The sequence below is a fragment of the Typha angustifolia genome, chromosome 13 (assembly GCF_048772165.1).
Source record: "Typha angustifolia cultivar Huaian chromosome 13, ASM4877216v1, whole genome shotgun sequence".
Lineage (NCBI taxonomy): Eukaryota > Viridiplantae > Streptophyta > Magnoliopsida > Poales > Typhaceae > Typha > Typha angustifolia.
The window spans coordinates 5,844,218-5,870,071 of record NC_133251.1 but is presented as its reverse complement, the minus strand read 5'-3'; the positions used below and the strand labels follow the sequence as shown (position 1 = coordinate 5,870,071).

Genomic DNA, 25,854 nt, shown 5'->3' with positions numbered 1-25,854 from the left:
TAGAGCATTATTTATTGAGTATTCTTAATGATATAAAATTTCATAATGTTTTCATTGTCTTCGTTTAGTAGGATACATGTGCACATTGTTCATTATATTGAGAAGTGATCTGTAGGATGTGATCATTCTATATGATAGCGACTCATGATTGACTATTTCTCTAGAATGCTATCAATTGCATTGGATGTGAAAACTCCTAGACGAGTTTGAAAATGGGAATTTGTTCTCATTGTTTTCTTTTTTTCCTCTTTCTTGGTCATCATCAGGTCGCTCTTCATGGAAAGCATATGCAAGAGTGAAGTGCTCGGTAGCTGTTAGGATCACAATAGATGAATTGATACCCCATAAGCGATCTGATCTGCTTAATGTATAAGTTATACTCTTTTTATCACTTCTCTGAATCTTTGTTAGAAGTTAGAACCATAGTTATCAAAATCGGATCAAACCGGTAAACCAATGAACAAACCACCAAGCTAGTTTGGTTTTATTAAAGGACTGAAAAAAACAATTGGCCTGTTAAAAACCAGTTGACCTGATGGTTCAACGAGTGAACCGTGCAATCAAGACGAGTTTTCCGAAAACGACTGGGTTGCTCAGTTTTTCCAAAATTACCTAGTAATCATATCTTAATTCTAAGTTATTGTATTATTTTCCTTAAGAGTACTTTAGTCCTAAAGTGAAAGTTAATATTTTTTTTATAAATTTAGAAGTATAAGTAAGATATGATTTTGTAGAAGTCATATAGTTTGATATACTTAAATGTAAATATTAATTTTAAAACTATCTAACTAAAAGAAGAACTACAATTATATTACAATATTACTTTTATAGTTTTTAAAATTACTTAGAATTATATATATTATTCAAATATGTAAAATATTTGTAGATAAATCGGCGGCCTGACCAAGTAACCCATTTGTTCGACCAATAGTTTCTAGTGACTCAACCTCTAATTGGGTAAGCGTCTTGTCCATTTCTAATAATTATAGTTGGTACTTTCTAGAGATGGCTTGAATTTTTTATAAAATAATTTCTTTTTCACTCCTAAATTATCACCGATTTCCACAATGACTCCCTGATAAAAAAATTTTGGTATACATTGACCCCCATTTATAATGACATAATAGTTAAGTGGCTTAGCTAATATAAAATATTTTAATTTTTTTTAAATTTCTTCATTGCCCCTGATCCCTATTTCTCCTTCTAACCATTTCTGTCATCTTCCTCCCCTTCATTGTTTTACTACCCAAACTTGAGGTATTTGGAGAGAGAGAGAGAAGAGAGCAATGACGGGCTCGGAGAGGAGGTTGACGGCGATAAGGGCTTGAAGAGGAAGGTGACGGCAATGCCGGGGCAATGGGTGATGGCAACCCATCTTCCACACCTGCCTATGTGCTCCATCTCGTCTTGCAACCTCGCCACCAGTCGGCTTATCATGCGGTGTCAAGTTGGGATATTCTTTCTCTTCTCTTCTTGGCCACGTCGGGACGGCTCTCTAGATCTCCATGACTCCACCTTTACCTCTTCTTCATGAATTTGGAGTCATAAGAAGGTGGGCTGGGTTGAAATTAGGAGAAAATCTTGAGAATTTTTAGGGGGAAAAACTTCACCTCTATGATGGTTGTTTTGTCTGTATCTATTTTGGTTTTTATTATTGGATTTGTAGTAGGAATAAGATTGGAATAGGTAGCAATGGCAGTGGATTATGGATTCTCACAAGAAATTGAAGGAATTGATAGTAATGGAAGGAGGAGAGGTGAGGGAAAAACGTGGAGGAGGAGCGAGACAGGAGACGCGTAGTGGTCGGCGCCGGAGGAGACATGGAGGGAGGAGGAAGATGAGATCGGTGGTTTTCTTTAAGGGTATTTTAATTATTATAAAATTTTATTTTAAGTTGTCACATGCATATAAGGGTATTTTGGCCATTTAGTTGTCACGTGACTAGCATATGGTAACTTATAGACAAAACTAATGGAAGTGGTCAATTGAGATATTTCTGATAGTTCAGATGGTCAGTGTGTATCAAAAAAAATTATGGAGTTATTGTGAAAATTAGTAATAGTTCAGAGGGTGAAAAGAGAATTATCCTATTTTTTATTTGCCAACAGATACATAGATATGTAGTTGTAGTCACCTTAGATTTATGAAAAGAGCAGTAGTACTATTTGGACGTACACCCTATTTACTTGTGAGCATTGATTTAGATCCACTATTTACTCTATTCTATTGCTTAACAAATATCTACTCTAGGTTCCTTTTTCTGGTTCTCTTGGAATTCTAGCATGCTGCAGCGAGATTTATTTCACTCATTAAGGTGTGACAGGAAAGAAGCCATTTAGTGTTTATGTTGCAGACACTTCAATGAGTATGCTTTCACTATAACTAAAGTGCAAACCTGTTTTCGATCTCGAGGTGCACATAGAAAAAACTATCATCAAATTAATGTTTTTTTTTTTTTTTGAAAATATCTGATTACAGCACTCGATTATTGTACTGATTTTGAAGATCCACTGACTATTTTTATTCCTTTAAGAAGTTAGATGAACTGATCCTAAGCTTGACGCTATAGTTCCTTACTGATCGTGATCGCATTCAAGTATCACAACAGTGATGCTTATAGCTTGGTTTTCCTGTCCAAATGTGCTCTTCTATAAGCTTCTAAAATGGTCGGTGCAATCTAATGAGACAAACAAGGGAAAAAGAATATCAGTCTATCGTACTTGGTAAATTGAACCATCTATTGCTTGCTCAGTTTATTTTCTGAATGAATATGCTGAAAAAGCAACAGGTGATTCAATTTACAAGAGGCAGTCATCATCTTTCTTTTTTACCTCTGGTTGTTCTGAAGATGCATCAACAACTTCCATGATCCTATAAACTTATATCTCACTTGTAGTTCAGACTACACGGCATGTAGTAGATCAACCTCCTCCTTGGATTCTTAGTTGCATATACCATGTAATTAATGACATTATCATTCGCAATTACCTGCATCTTCACGGTTTGAATCTGCCATATCTAAGATCACATCCAATTTCTCCTGGGATTTGTGATGACATGATATGTTGAGAACTTAACAAAATATAGCTGCGCAAGGTTTCAAGCTATTCAAGACTCAGGAGCGGGTGATGGTTGAAAAGTACAATTCAGTTGTTAGTTTGTGGAGAAGAGTAAGCACATATCATAGTACTGTATTGATCATGCACCATTCTTGTTAGTCTTATTTGCTTATTTTTGTTTCTGCAGATTTCTCATATATCTGGTGGGCTGCGTTTTGGCGACGCGGTCAAACTTCTATTGTTGCTTGAGGATGCTTCGCAAGGGTCAGTCATTTAATGTTTTCACCACATTTGGCGCATTTGATATTTGAAATGTCTTATTGTTTTCTTAGAGTTTCAAGTTTACATTTTATGTAGTATTTCTAATTGTATGAACCTGGTCAGAATGGTTTTGTGGATCATTTGGTAACTGTGCTGTTGATCTGACTTATATCTAACTTTACTCCTCTAGCTATAAGCAGGTTTATTTTCTTTTTTTATGTTAGGAGATTTTATCAACTGTTTCATGTCTTCTGTAGGATCATGTCTATTTTTCCTAGGGCAAACTCAATTCCAAGTTAAGTTTAAACAATGGATAAAATGATATTCAAGTTTGCTCAAGCTTAAGAAGGAAAGAGTAAGAACTTAGGTATGTTAGTAAGGACAAAAATGTGAAGGAAGCAAAGATGATAGGTAGGTATTTATTTTCACACTTTATTTGATGGAAATTGCAAAAAATACATCCAGAATTGTCATTAGAATCAAACATGTACTTTTAAGTTATAAATCTATTAGAAAATTAATTTATGAGGTCGACAATTCTTCAAACAAAATGAAACTTGATGGCATTCCTTTTGAGGTTTGGAGCTAATTTCGTGATATGTGATTAATTTAGTTGATGTGTCTGTTTAACAAAAACCAAGGTTGTAAGTGCCGCATGGCATGTCTTTTGCTGTGACACATTTGTTGGCACAATAACTCAGTTGTGATATCAATGTCACTTTACACCTCCCACCTTGTCGTTGTGATCGCTTGCCTATGCTGCAGTCACCGCACTATTCTGCAATTGTTGTTGTTTCAGAGAAGAGAGATAAGACTCTGTTATAGGTGCTTCTCAATATTAGATTATCTTTGAGAGAAGATTACTGCCAGCAAATATCTTCAGTGATTCATTGCAGCAGATCGTTTGAGGATTGCCATTATGGACCTCCTCTAGGAGGCAGTTCTCAGTGCCAGATCGCCTCTAGCAGAGATGTCTATATTCGTGGCATGGACAACCTTGCTTTAGACATATGTAAATAAGATAAAGAGTCCATATTAATGTTGATGCCCAACCAAGGGTTGGAGTCTTTGCTGAACCAAATTGCTTTCAGTTGACACCGACCCAAGTTTGTAAGAAGTTGTGCCTTCGAATGCTAAAAAAAGGTTGATTTATCACTGACTGTGTTTACACCGCTGCTTTTGCAGGTTTGCCAGTGCTGTTAATTCCACCATTTCTACATTGCATCCAATCCATTGTACCCGTGAAAGGAAAGTTGACATTGAGTTAGACTTGACAACCATTCCAGCTTTTCTCGTCGTCTTTGCAATACTTTGGTTTGTCCTCAAACCAAGGCGTCCAAAGCCTAAGATTAATTGAAGGATCTTATGTGCTGCAAATAGAGCGAATTGTAAATCCTCGGATCAGGATGAATCAGGCGACAAATATTTCCTCCCTCTGCACACCATGTTCCCTAGCTGGAGTGAGTATAGTAATACTATCAGTGATCATTGAATAGAAGCTAAGAAACAGTGGTATAAGTTAGCTAATGAGATGCCTCTAATTGAACATTAAGATGTTGTCAGTAAAGTGATATTCCTTGGCTAAATTATTGCTGTTTCTGAGTTGTTTTCTTTTTCTCATTCAGATAGATTAAATGTTTATTTTTAGAGAGAGCAATAGATAAATTATTGTGTATGGCATGAAACTATATTACCAGTATAGCTTCAAGAGTTAGGTTACAACGAACTGACATGCTAAACTTGTTGACATCCAATATCTCACATCTTTAAAGCAATTTGCAAGTGGTTTAACAAACTTACTGATACTCTATTTGTATGTAAATGTGTTGTTTTGCAATTATATTGGAAAAGGTGGTGATTTTCAAATGTCAGAAAGAGACATTTTGATGCGAACATCTCTGATAGGACACGATGGTTTATATACTGATATAGGAGGTGCTGACATTTGATGATACACTTGTAGGGATTTGATTTTGATCGAGAGATAATATCATTTTATTTATTATGGGACATTTAGAGGTTTTGTATTTTTTATTTGTCTAAAGTGTCTTTAGCTTATTCTCATTGTAGATCTATATACAGACTTATGTTTTCTTGAGGTTAATGTAGATTTTTTATTGCTCTCTTTAGTGAAATTGGTGCGAAACCCTTTTTTAGGCTAGAGGTGTTAAATCTCATTCCTCCTCTATTTTCTTATTTTTGCTGCCACCTTATTTTCTCCACCATGTTTCATATCATTTTTAGTATTATAACGAAGGGTCCTCGTCTATGGATATGGTGCCTCTTGAAATCTATCCCGCCCCATATTTGTTTTTCGCCTGATGAATCACTACAAGAATATTGGAATGCTATGAAGTCCGACGCTCGACGAGCACTTCAAATTTCAAGTCGCACAAGGAGATCATTGTTGGCGAGGGACAAGTTAGAATTTTGTCACTACGACAGAATTCACATAAGTTTGTTCAATGGATCATTCAATGATTCTTCTCAAAGATTAAAAATAAAAGGCAAAAGCATCTCTCTGTTGCTTTTAAAAATAAAAATAAAAAAGTTATGGGGAAGTTTCGAAAGTTTGAAATTTCAATTTTGGCTTTTTATTTCTGTTAAAATCATAACAAATCCTCTTCTTTTCTAAATTTTTACCAAACTTAATAATAATTTAGTGATGCAACTATCACCGTATTTGTATGCCTGACAACGAGTGAAAATTTGCCTTTAGAAATAAAAGATGGATTGTATGAATTAACGATCATGCATTTATCTTGACTAATATATACATTTCACCTTAAACAGAGTGATTTAGCCTCATATTCTCGTTCAGGGAGAACACTGCTCATGCTCAAAATGATTTGTAGCTTGACAATGACCCGATTTTATTATACTCAAAGCTTGAGTTCTTTTTACCAAACTAGGCCTCTTAATTTTCTTTTTATGCATCTAATATACATTTCAAAACTTAGATGCCAGATTATGTGAGCCCAATTATCTAAAAATTTAAAAGTCACTAAATAAGCTGCTAAATTTAAGGAAAATAAGTTTTCATATAAGTTGAACAAGAAAAAGACTTTTAAATATAATTTATTTTTCGGTTCAATAATTTATATGAAAATTTCTCCCTAAATTTAGTGGTTTATTTAGCAACTTTCAAATTTTCACATAAGTCACTGAACTAAAAATAATTTATATTTAAAAATTATTATCAGATTTAGTGATTTTGCTCTTTCTCAACTATCATTGATCATTCCTCAATATCTTTCCTATTTCTCATCTCTCCTCTCCTCTCCTCTCCTCTTCTCTGGATCCTCTGCATCAAGTGTAATAATATTAATATACCGGCTTATAATCAAACATCATAGTAGCCAAAATTAGTTCTAGCTCTCTCATGAAAGTTTGAAAAATGAGCATATCTAAACTAACATGAAAGTTATTAGACAAGTGAATGATCCCTTAATTTTTATGCTACAAAATCATCATAAACAAAGGGCATCTAAAAGCATTATCTTGGTGACAATTTGATATATATATATATATATACTGTTCCAATTACTAAATAGCTCTTTTAATTTAAAGAAGAAAAAAAAAATCTTTCATCCAATTAACATGAGTACCTCCAGACTTTAGTGACCCTATTTTTTATTCCAAATTCTCAAACTAGTTTCTTTGTATCTCAATGAATTATCCCCCGGCTACCTTCAGGCATCATAGAACCCAAATAGCATATCACTAGTTCATGAGGTAACATTGAAGAAAGAAACCCATTTATTAATACCAATTTACAACAAGGAAAACCAACCATTGGAGAGTTGGCTCAATTCCAAGTATCCAACCTCTTGCATACTTGACAAGGGCGTGCCACTTCCATCATTCTATAGGCCTTCCAACAATGTCGTAAGGTTTCGAAGTTACTCACCAAACATTGATTGTATTTAAGAGATGAGTTCTAAACTTATTTACGGGACTATGCGACTTCCTATCCACATAAAATAATTTATATATATAATTATTGTTTGAGTTAGCAATTTTATTTAATAGGAATCGCCATATTTATGAGCAATTTTAGGTACATGAAAATGATAAATGTATATTAATAGTTGAATATATCGTTCGGCGGTTTACACAGCAATATATATATACATTAAAAAAGCTTCGGTATTGGAGAGAGCATACCTCTATTATATTTGGGAGAGATGGTTGTTTAGAAATTGATATTTATATAATCTCTATTAGTGAATTAAAGCTTTGCAGTCCATGATATGAGCACATCTTTTGTTAGCTTAGTCTCTGCTTTTCTATGGCATAGTTATCTATTTTGATCTTGTTGTTCCACACCCAAGAGGCCTCATAAAAGTGATCTGTTTATAGAGGAGGATCAAATAGATAATGCCCACGTTTCAATGAGGACATCATAATCTTAAGGCTTATTTTATTGGAGTTTCAAGGAGGACATCATAATCTTAAGAGGCTTATTTTATTGGAGTTTCAAGTTGGGCATCATAATCTTAAGGCTTATTTTATTAGAGTTTCAAGGAGGACATCAGAATCTAAAGGCTTATTTTATTGGATCTATTGTGAAGCAAAGACTTAAACCCCCCCTCAGTTGTATTTTAAATTCAACTGCGAAATCTCCAGTGGAGACAGCCATGCAAGACTAAACATTCTGAAGGTCCACAAATCAGTTTCTTTGTAAAGAATATAATATTTCCTGTTCTTATGCACACATATATATATATATAGATATAGATATATAATGCATAAGAAAGCATTGTAGTACACACGCCAACTAGTTGGAACTGCTTACAGAATCAGTTAGATCGTGGCCCATTGTCTCAAAAGGGAAGAAAGTTACAGCCAATCCTGCAAGAAAGAGTATGAATTCAAATAGAAGAATTGCTTCCATTTGATGGCAGCTCTCTATCAAATTAACAGCCACAAGTGGACTAACAACCCCTCCAAGTCTCCCCACGGAACTCGCAATTCCAAGACCAGTTGAGCGGACTGATGTTGGATATGTCTACAAAGAAGACAAAAGAACTTTACTGAGATCAAAGGTTTTATAAGTCACATTAAATTTCCTCAAGTAGGAGAAATTTGAACATTTGATTCAATAACAGCATATCTAAGCAGTCATAGAGCTATTGCCCACTAAGCACAAATTTAGACCACTGCATCATGAGAAAATTACAGGAAGACAAAGTAAAGAGAAAAAAATTAGCATCAAATAAGTCTGCAATTTGCATTGTGAAATGACTAAAATAATAAGCGACTGCTGGTCATCCATATATGCTGGAGAAAGCTGTAAGTAAGCCATAATTTTTCATCAAACTTTAATGAAATCCTGTGTAAAGAGATCACTTTGCCAACTAAGGTTCATTAGATATTTAAGATACAGTGTTTTCTTCATTCTTTCTTTATATATAAACCCTATCACTATATTCCCTTGCAGGATCTTTTATTAGTGGAGAGTACCACTTCTAATTCTAGTTTACCACAGGCAGGGTGCAAAAGATAACTTACAACTACAAAAGATCCAGTCTACCGTAATCTTGAGTTATCCTAACAAGTACACAGCTGCTGAAAAGGATCACATATGCACATACCAGAAAACAAAAAAAAAAAAAGGTTGCAAGTATAGAAATCAAGGTAAAATACATGAATATACGTATTATTGGCACAGGCACAGTTATGTAGATGATGCTACATAATCTAGATACATGACGACCGGGCCAATCTCGCATAGAGGACTGCTGATAGAAAGTTAGGTCCTAGGTGTAGAATGAACGCTGCATTTGTGCCAGTTGCAGATAATTGTGGTAAAATAATTAGAAAGAGAAATTATAGCCACATGCCATTATGCCAAACATATCAGTGTCCATGCAACAAGATGAGCCATCAGCTTTAACATGTTTCTGTAGTTTGACAATGAGCTTATAGAGAAGAAAATCTGCAAATCTATCTCACAATCTCTGGACCAGATATATCGATATTAGATAATTCTATTTCATATTCAAAGTAGATCATATTCTTTATTTGATACAAATATTCAAGTGGAACAGAAATTCAAGTCTATTTTACTTGGAATGTGAAGATATCATGCACTAACAGATAAATTTGACTTTCTGTATTGGGGTATGAGCTTAAGGAGAATGTGCCTTATGACTGGCTCTTAGCCAATCCTATATATACTACACATATGCCACATATGTATGCAAAAATAGTATTACACTAAGTATGTTATCCGTACATTGAATTCTCCCCCATGTAGTAGTCCACAAATGAAAATAATTCTATGTATGTTACTTTACCCATTTATTCAACAATCAATCATCCTGAATTGTAAAAAATAACTTTCACAAATATAATATCAAACACAGTGAAGCATGCTACCTCTGGAGCAAATATATAAATAATATCAAAGCTTCCAGTGACGCATGTCCGAGCACCAAATAGAAGAGTAGTTGTTATTGCTTCTTTCTGATGAAATAACAGTGGAACTAGAAAAGCACAACTTATGAAAAGCATTGCCCACATTGAAATTTTGCGACCAACCCTGTCCACTAATGCAGCTGAAACAAGCAGCCCAGGAATCTCTGATGCAAGAAAAATTTTCAGATGTTACATAGTTAGACTTTACTAAATAGAAAATTGCTTAAATTGTTACTATTAGGGAGAACAAAGAATAGAGTTAAGAAAACCATACCTGCAAAGCTAGTTATGAATACATCCATGTAAAAGTTGGTATCCTGAAGGTGGTTTGAGTACATTTCATTTTTTCTGCAGCTCCTATTCTCATCACTCAGTTTGGAGGTTAGCAAGACGATGCCATAATATCCGAAAGCATTCCCAAAGAAAACGATCCAGAGAAGGAGAGTTGATCTGATTAACTTAGGTGACAAAAGCTGACATAATGCACTGATGCCTGTGATTTTCAAGATCTTATCCTCATCAGTTATGGACTCATGCTTTTCAAGTGTAATAAGATGCATGGCCTCTGAAGAATTAAGGATATCATCAACCTCTGTTCTCTTAGCAGAAGTAAGAATACCAGGAGGGAGAAGTGAGCTATTCATTCTAGCCATTGTTTCCAAAACATGCACTGCATCTTGTGTTCTGCCTCTCATGCAGAGATATCTAGGCGACTCGGGTGCAACACCATAGAAAATTAGCAAAAGGAAGGACGGTAGGGAGGATACAGCTAGTAACCACCTCCAATTTGATATTGGCATGATAGCCTGCAAAATCAGAACATATTGATAAAGGGGGAATATGGCATGAGAGTATTCTAAACCAGAAAATTTTAATTGGTTGAGTTGGAGAAAAAACAACTTTCAACACCATAGAAATTTTTGAGTAGTCTACTTCCCTGATGAATTTTATATTCTAAACCAGAAAATTTTAATTGGTTGAGTTGGAGAAAAAACAACTTTCAACCAGGATTGTAAGTGGATTTAAACAACTTCACCACAAAAAACAGTTAATAAGTAATAAATTTTGGCATCAGAGATGATATATTACAATGCGAAGAGGTGAATACTCACCATAAAAACAGTTAATAAGTAATAAATTTTGGCATCAGAGATGATATATAACAATGCGAAGAGGTAGTCTATCTTTTGAATGAAGAAAGATCATATCTGGAGAACCAGCTAGAAAATGCATTCAGATAGTTCTAGAATTTTGTCCTTGTTGTGAAGACAAAAACCAAGCATTGTCATGGTTTAAGGTGGAAAGAAAAACAATCAAAACAGAGATGCCTGTAGAAAAAGGCTAGATCAGGAAAAGGAACAGGACAGAACATAAAAATGCTTGTTATGTTCCATTTGAAATGTTTAACGTTATGAGGGGGACTGCTAACATATAGGAATATCAGTACATGGAGCTTCAAATATTGACTCATATGAAATAAAAAAAAAAAGAAATATAGGATTCACAACAAAGAATGTGTCAAGAGACATTTCTTATACAACTAGATGAAAGCGAACCAATAGAATGAAAAGCAACCATACCCATGCAAGTGAAGCCTCCAAGATTGTGCCAATAGTCCAAAAAGAGGAAAAAACAATCATCCAAGTACCTCTGTTTGGAGCAGGAATGAACTCCAAAAACCAAGAAGAAAGGACATGCCCACCACCCAATCCCACACCAACAATAAAACGGAGGACGATTAAGCAGAGATAATTAGGTGAAAAGGCACTGAGGAAACCAGCTCCACTGGTAACCAGTGCCGTAAAGAGGAACCCTGTCCTGAAAAAGAGTAATAATACCTTTGTAGGTGTAAGACATCTCCGCAAAATCTTTAGTTATTATCGGAAATAGGTCAATCTAACGACATCTTAGCCTGAACTTTTTTTATATAATAGGCTTTTTGAAGCTTATTCCGCAGTCAATTGTGTTTTCAGCATGATATCCATATTACTGGTAAGGAAGCTACCAAATTTACCAATTAAAATCCAGCATATATGACCCTAATTCTGGCTCTCTCGTTTCCAATAATTTCACCAGAGATATGGGTTTTTTGTTAGAAAATCGTTAGAAGTGTATTATTCAATGAGAAACAAGAGGAATTAATTAAAAAAAAGGAAGTCATAACAATTATTTGATCACAAGAATATCAATGAAGTCAGATGTACCCAAAAGAAAGAAAAAAATTTACCTCCTTCCATAGTTATCTGAAACTACGCCCCAAGAGTATGCCCCTATTAGCATGCCAACAAAAACAACACTTGTGATCAGAGACTCTTCATGAGAAGAAAGCTTCCACTCTGCGTGAACAGCTGGGCCAACAAACGAAAGTAGCATCATTTCCATAGCTTCTGAAACCCAACCCATGCCAGAATAAGCAAGAACTAGGGCTTGGAATCTCCCAAACCCCAAGGACATGAGTGCATCATCCACTGTATACCTCTCTTTCTCATCCCCCATCTGCAAATTCCAATCAAATTGCAACAGTAAAGCATCAGTAACCAAGGCAAATTGCAAATTGCATGACAATATTCTTCAGAACTGTACTTTTCTCCTCCTGTCTGTCTACTTTGCCGGATAAGGTCTCTAATGATCTAAAAAGCTCCCTCCTTTTGGCTTTTGCAACCCCTCTGGTTGCGTATAAAACTACTACATTTGCTTCATCTCGCAGTCCGAGAGATCAAAAAGGGAAATAGGAACGGGATGATTGATACGTTTAACCGTTTCACGGGGCTTACGTCGCTTGAAAAAGCAAGAAAACGCCCATTAGAGGACCGAGGAATTCACTGCTGGTCGAATCGTATGATTCGTTGTTTTTTCGGCGGAAAGGTCGGCAAGTTGATAACCTAGCGAGAAATATGAAGTGGTAATTTTATATTTTACCCCCTGTTGTTAGGTAAAAACTGCTAACGTCCCCCTGGACATGACATAAGATCACATTACTTGTTTGACCCGTCCAGTGAAGAACTAATGGTTCTTTTTTTGTAGCGTGAAGAGCTAACGGATTTTTTTTTTTTAAAAGAAGAAGAAGAAACAATGTCATTACTCAAGAACCTCCCTTATAAAGACTGTTAGAGAGAACCCTTTCCTAACCAGTGTTAGCTACCCAATCCGCAGAACGATTAGCATCACGAATAACATGAGAGACAAAAGAAAAGGAGGGTAAAATATTATTATAATCCCCAAAGATCCAGCAATTGACCAAGAGGCCTTGTGGATACCCTTGACCGTGCTGACAAGAGTAAAAAATCTGCCTCAATTAGAAATGAATGTCGTAATACTAGATAATAATAAATGTATCACGAAGCATAAAAGTTTCGGTAACTAAGGTAGAGCCAAAGTGGGTGCAATGACTGTCGGCTAAGATCGGAAAACTGAATGTGTTATGCAAGATGAGAGAAGCAATCAAATCATATGCTTGTTAGAAAGAGTGAAGACTATGAGGGCTACTATCATACCTCTAGTAACATGCTTTAGAGGAACCATACGGAGGTGGCCTCTAGGAGCGAGAGGATAGGTTGCAAGTTTAGCACCACCTTCGATTTGACGGTGGTAGGTGGTAGATGGTAGGCAAGTAAGAAAATTTAGAGTTAAAATTTTATTTATGACAAGTAGAATTATAACACCTCAAAAAAATTCAAGTGGGTCATGCACTCTCTTCTTTGCCACCTTGGCCCTCGCTTCTAGCCTGCTCTATAGTATGCTACTAGTGGCATGCAGCTACCTCGAGTTGAGCACAGCATGCCACCTCTCTCTTTCTCTTTCTCTCTCTTATTCTTTTTTCCTTTTTGTCTCCTTCCTCACAGTCAAGCATATCTTTCACCCACCCCCACCCTAAGTGCTCTCCTCTCCTCCGATTTACCGCCATGGCTGAAGTTCAGTGGCAATACCAATGTTACAGCCATCAATGAGGCCTCCTCTTCTCCTCCCTACTAGATAGTGGTTCGCCACTTTGATTGAGGTCCTATGTTGCTCCTCACTGCCAGATTGAGAAGTGGATTTGGTCGGCCAACGTGCTCCAAGTTGAAGACTTTTAAGGTTTGACAATTTACCTAGGTGAGCTACTTTGACCTAAGCCTCCTTATAGTCAACGATGGCTGGGTAGGCCTATTGGTGGTGCTCTTCTTTGCCCCAGTTTGACCAACATGAACTCTTATTGCTATCCATTTTAGAATATGGTTAATTGTCAATCACCCTCCCAGTCACCTTCATTTTAACCCATAGCATGATAGTGTTGCCTTGTCACACTATTATGTCAGAGCCATCTCAATCTCCTCCTTAGTTTTCTTTACCTTCGTTGTCATTATTATGGGGCCTTGTCCAAATGCGATTGCATCCCTCGATGATTTCCCCATTTTCCCTCTAGTTTCTCTTGGCCAATCAGCCATAGATGGTTATCGACCTTCTCTTCTCACTAGTGGTGATCATAGGGTCCGACCAACCCAAACTCGCCCAACCTTAACTGGGCTAAGCCTGACCCAAGCCGAAGATGGTGATGGGTGGCATGGGCTAGATCTTTGTTCGTCCAATCTATTATATCTATTTGTGGCTCGACTTGTTATGCATATCTATTCACATTATTTTTTAATTTTATATTGGATATTAAATAAACTGGATATCAATATATAAGTATATTCCTATAAAAAATATCTTCATGGAGCCGCATTATGCTCTACTCGATAAGATACAATTTTTTTTTTAAATTTGGCCCATTATGCTAGGCCCGTTATGCCAGGTCCAGGTCTGATATCTAATGAGCTAGTGGGCGGTAATAAGTAATAGTATTTTATCCCGACCTGAACCTAGTCTAGGCTTATTGATCGGTGATTCGGGCCGTGAATAAATATTTAAATCTGGTCAGCCCAAAAGCTTCGCCCAAACCTAGCCTAACTAGTCTAATGATCACCTCTATCTCCCAATGGATACTTAGATGAGAGTGAGATGGGAAAGAAAAGGGAGGAGCCCTTTCGTTTGGATTATCCAGACTCCAACTCAAGTTGCTTAGTCTAGTTTAGCTTAGCGTAAAGTTGAATGTGCTAGGTTGTGCTTTCTTGGCCCGAGCCCAAGCCCTTGAGAATCGGGTTAGGCTTGCTAGGCTCGAGTCCATATAGTTTGGATCTAGGGCATGTTTAGCCATGTTTATCCCATTGAGTCATTTAGCTTTCATTAGTTATTGTGTGAATTTAGTAATAAAATGTTATATTTATCATAGACCTTCCTAAGATCAGTTAGAATTCGAGATAGGTCAGGCTGAAAGCCTTATCATTGGGAAATTAGCGTATTTAGGCAAGTAGACTATATTTCCTTGCTATTGTGAATTGTTACAATATATTACGTTGTATTTTAGAATAGTTTACATATGACATGGTAGCTTTAGATTAATAGTTGCACATATTGATTTAACATGATTATTTTTTATTTTGTACTTATTGCTTGACATATTAGTAATTTGCTTATATAGCATGTATACAATACAACACCTAATTTTTTTTTATGATGATGATATTCTCAATTATGTTTATTGATGATTGATATTTGGCTTATATGATAGCATGTCGCATCCATACATGCACTATCTTGAGGAGTGCGATTTATTCATCTTGACAATAACGGATACCTCCTAAGTCTCGGTAAGGAGAGGAGCAATTATAATATAACACTATATGGTAGAGTCTACGTATGAGCTCTCAGTTTGTGGATCCCAAGCAACCAAGCTATTGTTCACTGAGTGATGAGCGATTATACCATTGATTGACTAAGGCTAAAACACTTTAGGGGTATTAAGCTGGTGATTTGAAAGTTGGATAGTCAGGTGGGTTGATGAATATAGTAAAAGTAGCATGTACAAGAGCCAAGCTATGTTAATAATATGGCTTAATATTTGTCTTATAACATATAGAGAGATGATCAAGGATAAGTACATCATTCATTTATGTGTTGTGACATTTAACATAAGTATACATATCGTATGGTGATGAGTATGAGATTGTTCAACTATATGTCATCATTTGCTATTTATATACTTACAATATTGGGTGTAAATGTTTAAACTTTATTATAATATAAAATTTTGTATGCATAATTATGTTAGTGTTGGTGCTATTTGCTGAGCACTGGGTTTATCCATATTTGATGTATGATGCAGATTGATTGTAGTCACGGTAGAAGCTTCTATAATAGTTGATTTAATAAGGCAATATGCCTCTCTTATTTGTTGTGTTATATTTTTTTTGCTTTTGTTGTAGCTAATTTTAGCACATACTTTTATATTTAAGCACTCTATTGGCCTATTGATAAACATATTGTGGCTTGCGAGCTTTATGGTCGTTTGTACTATTTTAATTTTATTTGGTAATTTTATTTGGTGATGATGTATATGTTACTAGCTTTTTGGGGCTTCACATGGACCCCTACCGAGGGAAATCTCATATGCGAGGCACATGACGTGTTGGAGATAGTTCAATATTAGACTTAAAACTTAGGATAATATTGTGGCTTTGTTTTATAATTATTATGCTAATATTTAGGACATATCCCTTAGATGCCACACTATGTTGGATTGGTCATCTCTGCCAGTCTTGAGCTTTTCTGTAATGATGAACTCATCAAGCCTTTTTCAATTGAGAAAACTAGTGATACCCCCCTTTTGCTATGCCTAAAGATAAAGCCTCTGCCTAAAAGTTATCATGTTGAATTTTTTTTATAAGTACTGAGACATTTTAAAGTACTCTAATTTAGGAATGATATTGTGCATACAACTTCCTCTAATATTTTAACTGTTTAATACCGTACCTATCTGTTTTGTTTTCCACTGTCTTAGAAAGGTTAATCAATGTATTGATTAGTTAGCTAATCTAGGAAAATTCTCTGAGATGACTTCTCTTCTATTTGGGCCCCCTCTCATGATAATGCCTTTTTAACAACAAAAAAAAGGGGATCTGGTGTGATATTTCCCACTCAATTTACATTCATCTTTTAAAAACTGATTCTCTTATACATGCAGATTATCTTTCTTTAGTTCATTGAAAAAAAAAAAAAGAGTCCCAAGTACAAATCATTCTTTGAACATGTAGATTGTCTTTTGAGATAGAAACATGGAGATAGTTGTTTGAGTGAATAAAATTTGAAGCCCAAGTACATATGATACTATTGAATGTTCCTCCAGTAAATAATCCAAGTAATGCAGCTTGATTGACTTTGTAGTGTACTTTAGTCTACTAACTCATTGTTTAGATAGATGATAAGTTATAATTGCACCAAACCAAAGAATGTAAGACCTTTCATTTTACTGCCCTACATTTCTTCTTCTTCTTTGTTTCCCTTCTTCTTCTTGCATTTGATTGTAAGATGCAATAATTCTTATGTGCCCGGAAAGTGATCCTAATCATAACGTTCAAGACATATTGGTCTACAGTCGAGAAGTAGTTCTAACTACTTTTGTAACGATAGAAGATCCAAACCTAGAATAGGTTTAAAAGGGGCATTAGCCCTTTTTATACAAAGTCACCATATATCTAAATAGATAAATAAAATCAAATCAAATAACTCTAATAACTTTGAAAACAAAATGACTTAGAACTGAGTTTATCTAGGAGAGAATTCAAACACACTAAAAGTGATTTTCCAAAGCCCATTTTACAGAGCAAAATCTTAATACACTTGAAAACTAATGCTCATAGAGCTAGAGACAAGTTTATAAGTTATTATTCCAGCACACATTAGAAGCCTTACACTTGACAGTATTTTTCTTTTGCAAAACATTAGCTGGCATGGTTTCTCTTAACAAATAAACAGACAATTTTCTCTTCCTGGTTTCTCTTAACAAAACATCAGCTGGGATGGTTTCTCTTTGTATAAAATTTCTCCTTCAAGTAGAATAAAATATATTCAATTACCAACTATTCAAGATAATTACTTCAGAGCCAAAATCTAGACATCCATACAAGAATAAATGGGATTTGTAATACATATACATCTTAGCCTGCACAATTCAGCTGAAAATCCCAGCAACACGCCAAATGGCAGCAAAATCCAGCAGGTTTGCACAACCTTGGTGTAAATGATGCACTGCAGGAGCAAAGTGGTGGTATCTTGCGAGTCTTTCAGAAAAGATGAATTAGTATCTCCTAGTTCTTGGGAGGTTTATCTTCTGCATAACCAAACAGAGTATCCCATTGCATTAGTCATTGTTGAAATCAAATTCTGATGATTTGGACATTATCATTGGTGGGTTAATTATCTAAGCCAAAGCTATCATTAACTATTCGCAAACATTACAGCTTCTTGTAGTGCAACCTGTGGAAATGAAAAGCTACAGGTTGGCCTCCTTCCAGTTTCATAGTTATACTATGAGGAAATATGTAAAAATTCTTGTTTGGTCAAGGAGAAAATTTTCAAGCTCATGTCCTAGAGACTTCATAAAAAGATGGAGAGAAAACTTGGAAGTAAATCATGTATTTCTCTAAGGAAAATATAATTGTATCATTGAATTGAATTCTCAAAAATCATAATAAAATAGTTGCAGGAATTCCAAGAATGAGAAACTCACCAGCAGAAGTAGGATCGACATGTACATAAAAACTGGCAGCTACTATCAGATAGCAAAGTATGAGCATTAACCCTTTGAAGTAGTTAGAAGTTCCCTCCTGAAATAAAGTAACAAATTATGGATAATTACTGCAAACATGGATGTCAGAATTTATCTTTGAGATTGCTAGGATGGATATTATTGCAGAAGTTGAAACTTCTGCAAAAGAAATAGGAACTGGTGGTTGGACAAGGATACTGAAAATGAAGTTGACAATGCCATCTCTATCATAGTTTGGATGCAAGCAATAAGATTATAATAACTGAGGTTTACATAAACCAAAGAATAGAAGAGATAAATAAACTCAGGGAAATATCATATGAACAGTGTGTTTTTTCTGATCAGAAATACCTGTAGCATGACAGCCACAACTAGTACAGTTATGAAGAGAGTTGCTGTCTCAAAAAGTTGAAAATTTAAGTCCATAGGTTGCCCCATCATCCACCCAATTATCACACAAAAGGGAATCTGAAGGAGCAAATATAATACAAGAGAGAGAGAGATGTAAGCGAAAAAAATCTTACTATTATAAGTAGATCAATAGTAACTTACTGATACTTCTAGATGCAAACATACAAGAAGGTTAGCAAAATAACTAATCGTTAAACAGTAATTAATTAACAAGTAACTAATGATGCTTCTCACTAGACTGCAAGAAGATCATATATTCTACCATTTTAGTGTTTTCAGAGCAAAAGAGGATCCTCATTTCATTTACTTGAATCCAGATCAGTCCTAAAACAATACTTGTAAGCTATATATGCACTATAATAAGCAGAAGCAATCATCAACTGAGACAAGAAAATTGCTACTGTTGGAGCAAAATATTCGGATATATTTACTTACCGCAAACATAGATATTTGTGTTGATGATCCAATTGCAACTCCAAGCGAAATGTCCTAATGAACACCCAAGTAGATTAGTTGAGTTAAATGTCTAATTCCAGAAGAAATTAGACTCCAAAAAACCGAAGAAACTTACAAGTTTGTCCTTCATGGCAAACATTACGGCACTTGCATGCTCAGCAGCGTTCCCAACAATGGGAAGCAAAATAACACTTATAAAAGCAATTGGTATATTCCATGCGGTTGAAGCCCCCTGTAAAGTTTACAAAAAAGTAATCCATGAACTAATGTTAATGGCACAACAAGGAATTGGACCAACAAGAAAAAATCATTAAACAACAGATGAAAGAAGCTAAAAGAATAGCAATCTTATCAATACATCAGACTATCAGAACAGTCATCATGCATTTAGTAACAAATAGACATGGAAGCATGTTAACTGCAACTACAGATGACATACACACACAAAATTGAACGACCATGCTGGCCATGAGAACTAACATTTGTGGCCAAGTATCATGCTGTCGAGATTTAATGATTTTTCATGAACAAATCCCAAAGTAAATAAAAGGTTGATCATAAAAATAGTTGTAAGACAAAATTAGAACAGAAGGGTGAAGATAGTAAAGGATAAACTCATAAAATGTTGTCCTTTAAAATTCTTTATCAAACTACCGTATGATAAGATAGAGTGCTCTACATTCCTATGCTGCATTAATGAAGTAGATGAGATAGGATTTAGAATAAAGTATGCCTCTCTGGTCACAAATCTGAACACAACAACATATATTTTTACAAGAACATCAAGGTAACCCTATAACATTAGCTTTTAAGATAATCTTAGGAGGTTTAATTACTTAATGAAGGATGAACAATGTTAGAAGAATTAAAGTATAACCTAAAATAGTTTAGCAGAAGTAGAGACAAGTCAGACAACTATATTAACTCAAAGTACAATTCTTGGAATAATAGAAGAAAAAAAAAAGCATTATCAGGGACTCTTTTCTGTCGGTCACTTCACATGAACATGTACAACAGCAACTAAATAACAAAAAAAATAGTAATCATGTTGTAGTAACAGAGGAAAATGCATTATCTATGATCACAGATCAATATGGATTAGCATGGGGTTGTGACACGAGACAGCACGGTGAGTACCAAGAAACTCCCTTGTATCAATGGCGCTAAGGCATAATTTCAGTATGTTCTGACCTGCGCCAGTCGGCATGCCCAACATAGCAATCCATGTGCGTGTGTATGTGCATGTCAGTGTGTTAATATGCTTGAGTGTGTGTGCTTGTGCGCGCATATATGCATTTCTGTTGGTCTGTGTGAGAATACATATGCATGTATAACTGTATGAAATATGAATGACTTGAGACTAAAGCTTTCTTATTATGTGAGTCTAGCTTGTCACAGAATAATATTCCTTCCATTAGTTTTTCTGCTATCTGTGGTAGAGTTGAACATAGCTTGACATATTTAAGCGATTGGCTTTCCCCTCATCTGGATTCTTTGCAAGTCTCGTCTAAATTGCCGGCCAAGAAGGTGGCTGTATTTTCTACTGATCCTTACTGATTCGAATACTTATTGCTCTGTGATCAACAATGTTTCTGATAGGTTACTAGGCCCAGAAGTCAGAAGATGATGAGTGGTTAATTTACATTATTCTTGTGATATCACAACTTTGGAGTAGAGCAAGTAAATAGAGGATCAAAGTAAATTTTTACAAATAATGTAAGAACTAAGAAGCACTACCTCTATAGCATCAACCAAATAATCAGAGAGGACTGAAATGCATGCAGTCATAATTGCAAGCCAGATGATTGCTTCCCATTGTGAAATCTCAGCACTCTCCTCTTCATCTAAGCTCCCAGTTTCCTGACTTCCTACCTTGAATCACACAAAGATTTGAAAACATCATCTAAACCGAAGCCATGAGAACAAGAATACAAACAAAGACAGTTATGATGGAAGAGCTAAAAGTTATTATCTTTGTAAATGCGAGGAAGCAAACAAGAATTTGTACAACATTTCAAATCCTTTAAATTTAGATATAAAATCTTTAAAAGGAGTAGATGTGTATTAATCTTTTGATCTGCATTCAATATGTTGACTGGCAGTATAGTGTCATAGCATCAGAAGAAAGGCCTACTAATGGAGACCTTGAGCACTTACTAGCTCATGTAGGACTTTATCACCATTATACAAGTCAAAAATTCTTTTTTTGTTGAAACTGCAAATATAATTCAGTGATGGAACATTATACATGTGGCAAGCACTCTATCGCTACATACACCTTGACGCTGGTAACAGATCCCCCAACAACCCTATGAATCTATTGGTCCTACATATCCAATCAGTTAGTTCAATTGTTATGGAGAATTTACTAGTTGCCACCAATAGATTGGTCTCACATTGTAAAGGAACCAAAAGATAAATCTCATCTGATGGACTAATTGGCTTTGTTCATCTGAGTAGACATGAAGCAAGTAATGCTTGGCACAGATAAAGTACCTATAATAGAAACTGTAATACAGCTCAATTGCAACTATTTCAAAAGGCAAAGTAAACTTATAGTGCAACTTACGATGAAAAGGTTATGCTGAAACTAGCATGAGAAGTATCATCTATATAATCAAATTTCTTTGCAAAGTTGTACGCTGGACCGACCTCATTTGGTAAATCATATAGACTCGCATGGCTTTTCAACTGGAAAACGAGATAGGAAGCATAAGCCACAAGCATAATGCAGCTGCTAAATCTTGAAAGGGCCAATTCTGACTTGCCAAATTGAACTTCGGTATGAGTATAGTGGAGAACGGCAGGAAAAAGCAAGCCCATGACAGCCATTAAAAGCAATCCAGAGTTCACAACAGCTGCTGCCTGTGGTTTACAAAACAAGGATTCTGATGTTTACAAAAACCATATGCTGCCAGTTAAAAATTTCTGCTCTTCATAAGTATCAATGAATATTGAAATCAAGATTTAAATACCTTATTGAAGACTTGATCCTTTTTGATAAACACAATTCCTCCACTGAAGAATGCACAACCAAGAACCAGCAGCATGTTTGACAAGATAGATCCTAATAGTGATTGTTGAACAACTCTCAACATTCCAATTCTCAGAGCATGAACTGATATTATCAATTCCGTTGCATTTCCAAAGGTAGCATTTAAAAGACCACCCACTGTATGAGGACAATGCTACTATGAACACCAATTCAACCACATAAAATGACTAATGAAGTTTCATATAGATATATTTCCCAAGAGTAAACTATAGCTACTGAGGATATATTATCATTACCGACTCGAAAAGAATCCACATCCTGAACAGGAGGTGGAGCAAGAACAGCAAACTTATGAATGGTTGGAGATGATAAAAGGAGTCAGAATGCTAACCATACTGATCATAATAACAATTTTAAGTTTTAATATGCTTTTGTCCCTTATTAAAACAAATCACTTTTAGATATTCTTTCAGATCAACATCATTTGTATCTAGAATTTATCATTAATCAGGGCTTATATTATGGTTGGTACTGAATCTAAATTATTTGCCAAAAGGAAAAAAAAGGGAAAAGAGAGGCAACAAACCTGTTGGGCCTGTAAAGAGTGCTAGCTGCCTACAACAAATGACAAAATATATTAAATTATGTAGTAGAGTTCGAAGAAATACTACCTGAAAAAAACAGATAATGCCATGAAGAAATATAAGAGTAACAGGACTCCTTACTCAGTAGCAAATCCCAACCGTTCGGCTAAAGGAATAATGCCCAATAGGCTCAGTAGAAATACCCAACCCTATATAAGCATCAAAATACAATGTAATTGGTACCAAAATTATGGTATAGAATATAAGCTTTTATTCTGTAAAATCATATGAGACATAATACATGTAGGTGAGTAGACTCACATGATTACCAGTCATGTAATTGGTCAGGACTGCTACTGGACCACAAGGCATCAATAGGTTAATCTTTGATTCCAGTATTACAATCTTACAGCTTCTGATAATTTGACTCCTTAAATATTTGATTCTGCAACGTTGTTCGTCATCTGAAAAGGAATTATGCTGACTTCCTTCCACACCAAATGCCTTCCTGGCAGCAGCCACCGGGCTAACAAGGCTTTCATCCTCAAATTCATCCGGTCTACCATCTGGTGAACCAATCTGTTCTATATAGCAATTGGCACAAAACCAGAAGCAGTAAATAAATTTCAAGAGAAAAAAAGAAAACTTGAAAGTAATCTAAACATTAGCATGGTGACAAAGATCTCCTTGGTTTCATTACTATTATTGTCAGATTAAACAAAGTGATTATTTACTAGTTACTACATCATATGCTAAGTTAGAAAGATAAGAACGAAGGTGCACTTAACACAGACCTAAAATAAACCACTATCAGGCTATCAGCAATCTGATACAGATAAGCATAGATAACACTCACATCAAGATCATAATTTTCTGCGTTCATCTGCAGCTTTTGATCGATCTTCCCCATCTACTAAAACAACAGGCAAAAGTCCACTCCAAGTGCGAGCATCTTCAAAAGAAAAGAATCATAAATCTTGTAGCTAGCTATAATAATTGACAGAAATTCTCAGAAGTTATTGGAAAAAAGTTAATTGTATATAATAAGTAGATACATGAAAACAATTGAAGAAGAATGGCACCTTTAAAATATAAAATAATAGACTTGATTGGCATTCATAGACAAATAGTTGAATCAAGGGGCACGCATTTTCAGGTTAAAAATTCTCCTACGTGAATTTCCACTATACAATGCAATAGGAACACAAGTTCTATAAAGCCAGGGAACATTGTGATTCAGATTTTTTGTACAATCACACCAATTGGAATGTCTAAACCCAAACCATAACACCCTGTTCAAGTCTGAAAAAAATCAAAAGCCAAACTTGATAATGAACTATGTTTATTATTCTATAATAATACTTAATCTTTACTATTCGATTTGAAGATGATCATACCTATCGCAAAGGTTCCGAATTGGAGGAGGAATGTCGTAGAGCTTCCCAAATGGCAAGAGAGGAAGGCAGTAGTGATAATATTAAGAGAAGAAGAAGGGAAAAAGAGGGAAAGAGGAGAGATTTTCTTTGTAAAAATTGCAGAGGGGGCAAGATTGGAGGAAGAAAGTAAACGGGCAATATTGAAACAAAGAAAGTAAGAGAGAAAGAGATGGTTAGGCTTTGGTGTACCGATTTCGTGCTTTCTTTTTCATCGTTTTAACGGTCGCGCACGAGTGACGTCTTTCGTAGCCTCTAATTTGGGTCGATCGCCACCCTTTTCTTCGGACGTGACTCTTCCACCTCCCATGCATGTCTATTATTATATCCATTTCCACAACAAAGCAATGGCCTTCAACATTATTAATAAATGCCGTTCAAGAACATGCTCTGCACTATTCCCTCCTAACTGGATGGCGTGGATGACAACTAACTAAGTGACAGAAAGAAAGAACTAGAGTTCCAATCAATTTTACCTTCTGTACTTTTGATGAAAATTAACTCTAAGTAATGCAGTTCGTGTCATTTTATTATTATTACATAAGATATATATTTAGCAAGGTTACATGAAGATAAAGTGATTTATGTTCACAGTAATTGTGTATAAATGTATCTACCCTCCCACCCCCACAAGAAAGAAGGACATCTTGAATTATTCAGTGAATTATAATTAATGAAGAAGAAAAGGAGGGGAGAAGTCATCTGGTATCTGGTATTGGTTTCACATTGTAGTAATTGCTTTCTCTAATTTCTATTCCATTTAGACTGTGGAGTGTTCAATCTAGAATAAGATGATCTTTCTAATTATTTAACACGACAAGTAATGTTCTACATATATACAGTGAGCACAGAATAATTTTTTTCTTATTCTAGAATAATATCTAACTATCACAATAACTTCATTCACTTGTGGAATAAAATTAATAGTCGTATAATTGTTCTTATTTCTTATACTAGCATAAGAGAACTTATACCGGTGTAAGCAATTATTATTTTTGATTGTATATTTATAGTGTATAATAATTATACTTAATATGACATAAAGTTGAAATGATAATTTGATAAATAACTAAGATACTATTTATAATAGATGGAATTGGAGAAAAGAAAGAGAGTGATTAAGATGATTATTGATTGAAGTAATGTCTTTTTAAAGATTAAATAGTAATTTATATATATATATATATATATATATATATATTATTAGATAGGAGAGGAGAGGAGAAATAAATATATTACTTATCGATATAAATCTAAGCGATTGTTTACTTGCTACACTATAATAATCATTTACATTTTCTACAAATGAACAAGGTTTTTCCTCTCTATAGTTAAGAGGGCCTCCAAAAACCCAGACTTTGCATCAAACCGGATATTAATGCATTAATACTGCAATGGAATACAAATAACCCAATGCTATGACCCTCCTCTCTTTCTTCCATGGAAATATTATAGCTTTAGCATTTCCTTTGATCTGAATCTGAATCTCCCTAGTATACTATCTTTCGATTGCCAAATCAATACCGCCAAATGTGTAAAGAAAGCTCACAATCATGAAAATTTGCATATAACATTCTATCTTTTAACAAAATTGTGATTTACATCTTAT

At 35.1% G+C, this 25,854-nt stretch overlaps 3 protein-coding genes across 5 annotated transcripts in view; 1 reads left to right on the top strand and 2 right to left on the bottom strand.

Moving 5' to 3' along the window:
* LOC140773960 (uncharacterized) overlaps nucleotides 1-5,115 on the top strand; it is a 51,936-nt gene extending 46,821 nt beyond the window's left edge. For both annotated transcript variants that reach the window (XM_073116757.1, XM_073116758.1), the window contains 3 exons: nucleotides 3,088-3,170; nucleotides 3,247-3,323; nucleotides 4,506-5,115. In XM_073116757.1, the coding sequence (XP_072972858.1) occupies nucleotides 3,088-3,170; nucleotides 3,247-3,323; nucleotides 4,506-4,677 (332 nt within the window). In that variant the 3' untranslated portion in view covers nucleotides 4,678-5,115. The remainder of the gene's footprint in view (nucleotides 1-3,087; nucleotides 3,171-3,246; nucleotides 3,324-4,505) is intronic.
* A 2,843-nt stretch (nucleotides 5,116-7,958) lies between these two features.
* LOC140775161 (organic cation/carnitine transporter 7-like) lies at nucleotides 7,959-12,593 on the bottom strand. Of its 2 annotated transcripts, XM_073118433.1 has the most exons (6): nucleotides 12,327-12,593; nucleotides 11,971-12,239; nucleotides 11,324-11,561; nucleotides 10,018-10,549; nucleotides 9,705-9,907; nucleotides 7,959-8,331 (listed from the first exon to the last, which is right to left on the bottom strand). In XM_073118433.1, the coding sequence occupies exons 2-6, from the start codon at nucleotides 12,237-12,239 to the stop codon at nucleotides 8,101-8,103; spliced, it is 1,473 nt and encodes a 490-aa protein (XP_072974534.1). In that variant the 5' UTR covers nucleotides 12,327-12,593; the 3' UTR covers nucleotides 7,959-8,100. The 2 variants fall into 2 exon arrangements, with proteins under 2 accessions (XP_072974534.1, XP_072974535.1); XM_073118434.1 differs by lacking the exon at nucleotides 12,327-12,593 and having other exon boundaries at nucleotides 11,971-12,319.
* Nucleotides 12,594-18,681: 6,088 nt separating this feature from the next.
* On the bottom strand, nucleotides 18,682-24,354 carry LOC140772829 (vacuolar cation/proton exchanger 5-like). Its single transcript, XM_073115033.1, has 11 exons — nucleotides 24,210-24,354; nucleotides 23,669-23,764; nucleotides 23,134-23,391; nucleotides 22,954-23,021; nucleotides 22,815-22,843; nucleotides 22,209-22,405; nucleotides 21,886-22,098; nucleotides 20,971-21,105; nucleotides 19,349-19,465; nucleotides 19,213-19,266; nucleotides 18,682-18,834 (listed from the first exon to the last, which is right to left on the bottom strand). Exons 2-11 carry the CDS (start codon nucleotides 23,720-23,722, stop codon nucleotides 18,682-18,684), a joined length of 1,278 nt encoding a protein of 425 aa, XP_072971134.1. The 5' UTR covers nucleotides 23,723-23,764; nucleotides 24,210-24,354.
* Between the last annotated feature and the right edge of the window lie 1,500 nt (nucleotides 24,355-25,854).